Source organism: Limulus polyphemus, unplaced genomic scaffold, assembly GCF_000517525.1.
Source record: "Limulus polyphemus unplaced genomic scaffold, Limulus_polyphemus-2.1.2 Scaffold3409, whole genome shotgun sequence".
Lineage (NCBI taxonomy): Eukaryota > Metazoa > Arthropoda > Merostomata > Xiphosura > Limulidae > Limulus > Limulus polyphemus.
Window position 1 is genome coordinate 67782 of NW_013669019.1, and position 4789 is coordinate 72570.

Here is a 4789-nt window from a genome sequence, read left to right on the forward strand (position 1 = left end):
TATATATATATATATATATAAAACAAGAAATTTACCATGTACTTTTAACCATAGGCTAATTTGTATTCAAGAATGTATTTCAAAAAGACTACTTTTCCCCACTACTCTGATTGTCCACAAAATAATTCATGTTGCTTACAAATTTCAGAACACAAAAGGTATATGAGGCACTAGAATAGAATGTCCCAAAACTGCTACATCTTAATTGGCTTTCCAGTAAATTTATAAATGGGTTAAAAAATTCTGTTAGTTACTCAATGCATTGATTTCATTCAAAACATAACACTATTTGCTTGTAAACTGCTGTCTCTGCTGCTAAAATATAAGGCAAATAAAAGTAAGAGGTTGGTACATTGAATTTTGTTTTGTGAAATGATGCTACCTCCTCTCACCCATAGCTGTCTCAACCTTTATTTGCCTTCTAAGTATTGCTGAAATTTTGAACAGTGCATCAGTCTTTTATACCCCTATGTTTTTTGCATCATTGCAGTAACATGTGCTGCTCATGTGACTACCTTACACCAATCCTATTGCATCATCTATACTAGCACAATCCTCACTTTCTCAATTGGCACTACAGTGTTTAGAAATGTGTTTAATATGTTCTTCAAGTAAATCCTGCTCGTTCATGCGTGGTTCCTTGCTGGTTTCAATTTACAGTTTCAACTACTGGTAATTTCATCATTTCATTTACATTTGTTAGACTTTTTCTTACACTTTGTTTTGGAAGTCCACATGGACTTATGAATTCGAATTTTTATGTGGTGGATGAGGAAGTTCCTGCCAATATGGATGATGCTAATGTCACTAGTCCCCAGCACAGCAGGTTGCCAATGTCGGCTGAGGAGGTTTAAGCTTTAATCCGCAGGGAGTTGGACGCTTTGGATACTTCTTTGATTCATTTTCTTTTTCCCCATGAACATGCTCCTGAAGAAGTTTTTCATCACAGTGGGACAATTTCAACTCTGTTTTTCTGGCCCTGGCTTTTTTCGGACAGTCGAATAATGCTGACAGTTAGGAGAGTATGCCAACTATGCCTTTCTTACAACTTACCGATCAGGTATGTCAAATTTTACATGTTTTGCCTTTAGCCCTTGATTCTTGTTCTTCTTTGTTGGGGAATGATCCTCATCCTGATTATAATTTTTTTTCTTTATAATCCAGCATTCTTGTTCATGCTCAACATCTTGCTGATCATTTGCAGTTGGGTGTGGGTATGCCCCATCCCCCTTGGCTTTTGGACCGATATTCTTTCGCTTCCCAATCTGCCCTGATTTCCTATTTGAATTCATAATGTTTGGATCCTCTCCTTCCCTTGTGAGGCTCGATTCCTAATCAATTCTTGTTCTTCTTTGTTGGGATATGATCCTCATCCTGATTATAATTTTTTTCTTTATAACCCAGCATTCTTGTTCATGCTCAACATTTTGCTGATCATTTGCAGTTGGGTGTGGACTTGGCTTTTGGACCAATATTCTTTTGCTTCCCAATCTGCCCCGAATCCCTATTTAAATTCATAATGTTTGGATCCTCTCCTTCCCTTGTGAGGCTCGAATCCTAATGCCTTGATTCATTGTAGTAGGTCCCAGTTTCTAGAATTTGTCTTACTTTGACCACCCTTTTACATGTTAATTCCTCTTTACAGTTGTTATCTCAAACCTTCCACCAGTCTCCAGAACAGTTCTCAAAAGAACTGAGGACCTTCCTGTGGTCCGATATGGCCTGTTTGTTGGCTTTGACACTGTCCCTCACCACCTGGATCTTATGCTGTTGGGATTTGCTGGGGCATGATGCATTGTTTGTAGGAATGTATTTCCTCCTTTTTACTTTGAGGGAACTTCGTCAGACCCCATTTCTTCACAAAAGAGTCGTTGGGGGTCATCGTGAGTCTTTAGAGTCCAGGGTCAATGTGGCAAGATTACATTATTCCTTGTCCTCCCTTGCCTCTCTTTTGTCTTGCCCTCCTGTTTTTGCTCAATCTTTACCTGTTAGGGTTCCCTGTGTACCTTCTTCCTCTCCCCCATCCCTTACCCTATTCCAGGCATTCTCTTCCTTATGCTCTTTCTTCCCGTTCCCATTTTTAGAGGAGTCAGTTTTATCGGTGATGGGATGTCATTTCAAGGGCAGGTTACAGTAGTTTTCTACTGTCTGGGAACTCTTCAAGACAGATCCGTGGGCTTTATGGATTCTGGCAGAGGGTCTTTGCCTTCAGTTCCAGAGCCCTCCCCCCTATCCTCTATCCTGGTTTCCTTTCCTCCTTCTTAGGATCATGCCACGTCCAGTTTTTGCCCATATCTAATGACTCGTGATTCTTACAATCAGGTTATTTCTGCTTTTTAAAATAGGGAAATGCAGATGCCCATTGCATTGTCTCCAGTGTGTTGTTTCTTCAGACTCCCCTCCCCCAATGAGTATCCCCCCCCCTCTTTTAATGGAGCAAGGGGTCCATGCAATTTTCAGTTCCCAGTCACTGGAGTGGTGAACCATGGAGATTTCCTCACAAGTGGGTTTTGTGTGTTAACACAATCTCATAGACATATGTACTCACTGAATGAGAAGAGAGCTATCCTTGTTATGCTTCATATTATACACTATTGTGATATTATCAATCCAAAGTGCTTCTCCCAGATGTTTTTGCCTGGGTTGACCTCACTTGCTTGATCTCTCAATACCTTTTGTACAAGGTATGAAACATGCAATATTATGCAATGCACTTCTCTCGATTGTTTTTTGCTTGAGTGGACTGCACTTGTTGATCTGAAATTATATTACGTACAAAATATGATAAGAAATATATTATGCAAGGTGCTTCCACTTGATATTTTCTGCCAGGATGAACTGCACTTGACACAATTCAATGTATACCAAGGTGCTTCCTCTGGAAGTTTTTGCTTGGGCAGACCTCACTTGGCTATCTTGATATAAATCCATGGTGCTTTCCCTGGATGTTTTTTGCTCAGGTGGACTGCACTTATTTATCTTACAAACTTATGCAAGGTGCTTCCATGTTATTAGTTAGAGAGAGACAGTTAGATTATATTTAAGTCTTACTTTTATATCTTAATTAATTAGGTATTATTTATGTTTTAAAATGCCTAATTATACTTTGCATCAGTTCTCAAGGCTTAAGGTCTTGCAAGAGTGTAAGGTAATTTTGTCAATGGCTTGTGCATCTCTTTCAAAGACACTGTGATATGCCTGAGGGCATCATTGACTTATGTCAGGATGAATAATAAATGGTAAAGAACAATTAGAAATTAACTATATGTGAAAAGGAAAAGACCTACAATTACAAATATCACCAAAAGATCTTTTAAGATATTCTATAACAAAAATGTACATTTTTTCTTTTTCTTAATTTTAAACATTTCATTGCACCTTATGTTAATGATAATATTTACAGTTACTGATGTGGTAGAGAAAAACGAAAGAAAAAGAAAAACATTTACCTCAAAAAAATGTATACTTAAAATTAAAATCATCTTGTACTTGAACTATTCAGAGTCTGAGTGCAAATAAGTACAATAAATAGATATATTTTTAGTATGAAGACTTAAATTAAAATAATACCAGTTTTTGTAAGGATAAATTAAGAAATATCAGAGTTACAGTATGTATTGTTGCACAAGTGAAATTCCCATATGGCCTCCCGCAAATTGCAGGCACCCATGCTGAAAGGGTTAACTTGTGTTTCACTGGTAACCTAAGTGCTTGTTTTTTGTAGTTGATCCTTTTTCCTTCAAAAGGGAAGTAAGAAGGATACCTAAAAGTGTCCAGTGTACCAAGTTTTTATTTCTTGGACCAGTAACTGTGTTTATTATATTAATATGCTATATAAATTTACTATGTTTTCTTTTGTTAGATTGAAAGAACATGTAGAAAATCCAGAAAAACTTCCAATTCTAATATTTCCAGAAGGTAAGGTTATTGTAAACATTTTTACACACACATTAAAAGTTAATAAAAGATACTAATTTTCTGACTTTTTCAACTATTATAATTTAACATGTTTTCAATGGAATTGAATCATATGTCATTGAAACAGAAATTAGAAGAACAAAGGATATATTTTTAAACCAAAAAACATGGATCTTATATTATTGGCTTATAATGCTAAAAAACTGTTTCGATACCCGTGGTGAACACAGCATAGATAGCCCATTGTGTATCTTTGTGCTTAACAATAAAGAAAAAAAACAGATTCTAAAGTACTATGTCATAGTCAAAACTTTATTTATAGGAAAAAATATTTATGTAATATTGAAAGTTTCTCTGTACTAAGATTTTGATTCCTCAAAAAGTTATCTGTTTAACCCGATGACTACCGGCTACTAACTTTTTTAGTAGGCAATGTAAGTCTTGCTATATTTCATTCCAACAATAAAACTAGTGGAAGAATATGTTCGAAAGTTGATAAGTACTTTGACAAATGTAGGTAGTTTAAGAAACATAAAGCCTATTACTTTTAATAAATTTAGTTTTTTTGCATTATGATCTTTTATATCTTGGAAAATTACATTAGGAAATTGTATTTATAAGAAATGATTACAATATTTATATTTGCTACAGATTTGAACTTGTTACTTTTAATGTTTTAGTACATTATTTTGAAATCCCAAAAAAATTGTATTCTTCATAAAATGCAAATTTTATCTATTTTTAATTTTTTTAATAATCATATATACTTCTTATGGTTTCAAGTAATATACAGACCCATAAATAATATTTGTAAATAAACCTAAACAATAAATGAGTATTTTTATTTTTAACTAGGATTTCATGTTTATAT

The 4789-nt window shown here is 34.9% G+C and overlaps 1 protein-coding gene across 1 annotated transcript in view; it reads left to right on the forward strand.

Moving 5' to 3' along the window:
• Window positions 1–4789, forward strand: part of LOC106469301 (glycerol-3-phosphate acyltransferase 3-like) — a 58213-nt gene that overhangs the window by 39343 nt on the left and 14081 nt on the right. Inside the window, exon 12 of the mRNA XM_022397781.1 lies at window positions 3863–3918. Within this exon, the coding sequence (XP_022253489.1) occupies window positions 3863–3918 (56 nt within the window). The remainder of the gene's footprint in view (window positions 1–3862; window positions 3919–4789) is intronic.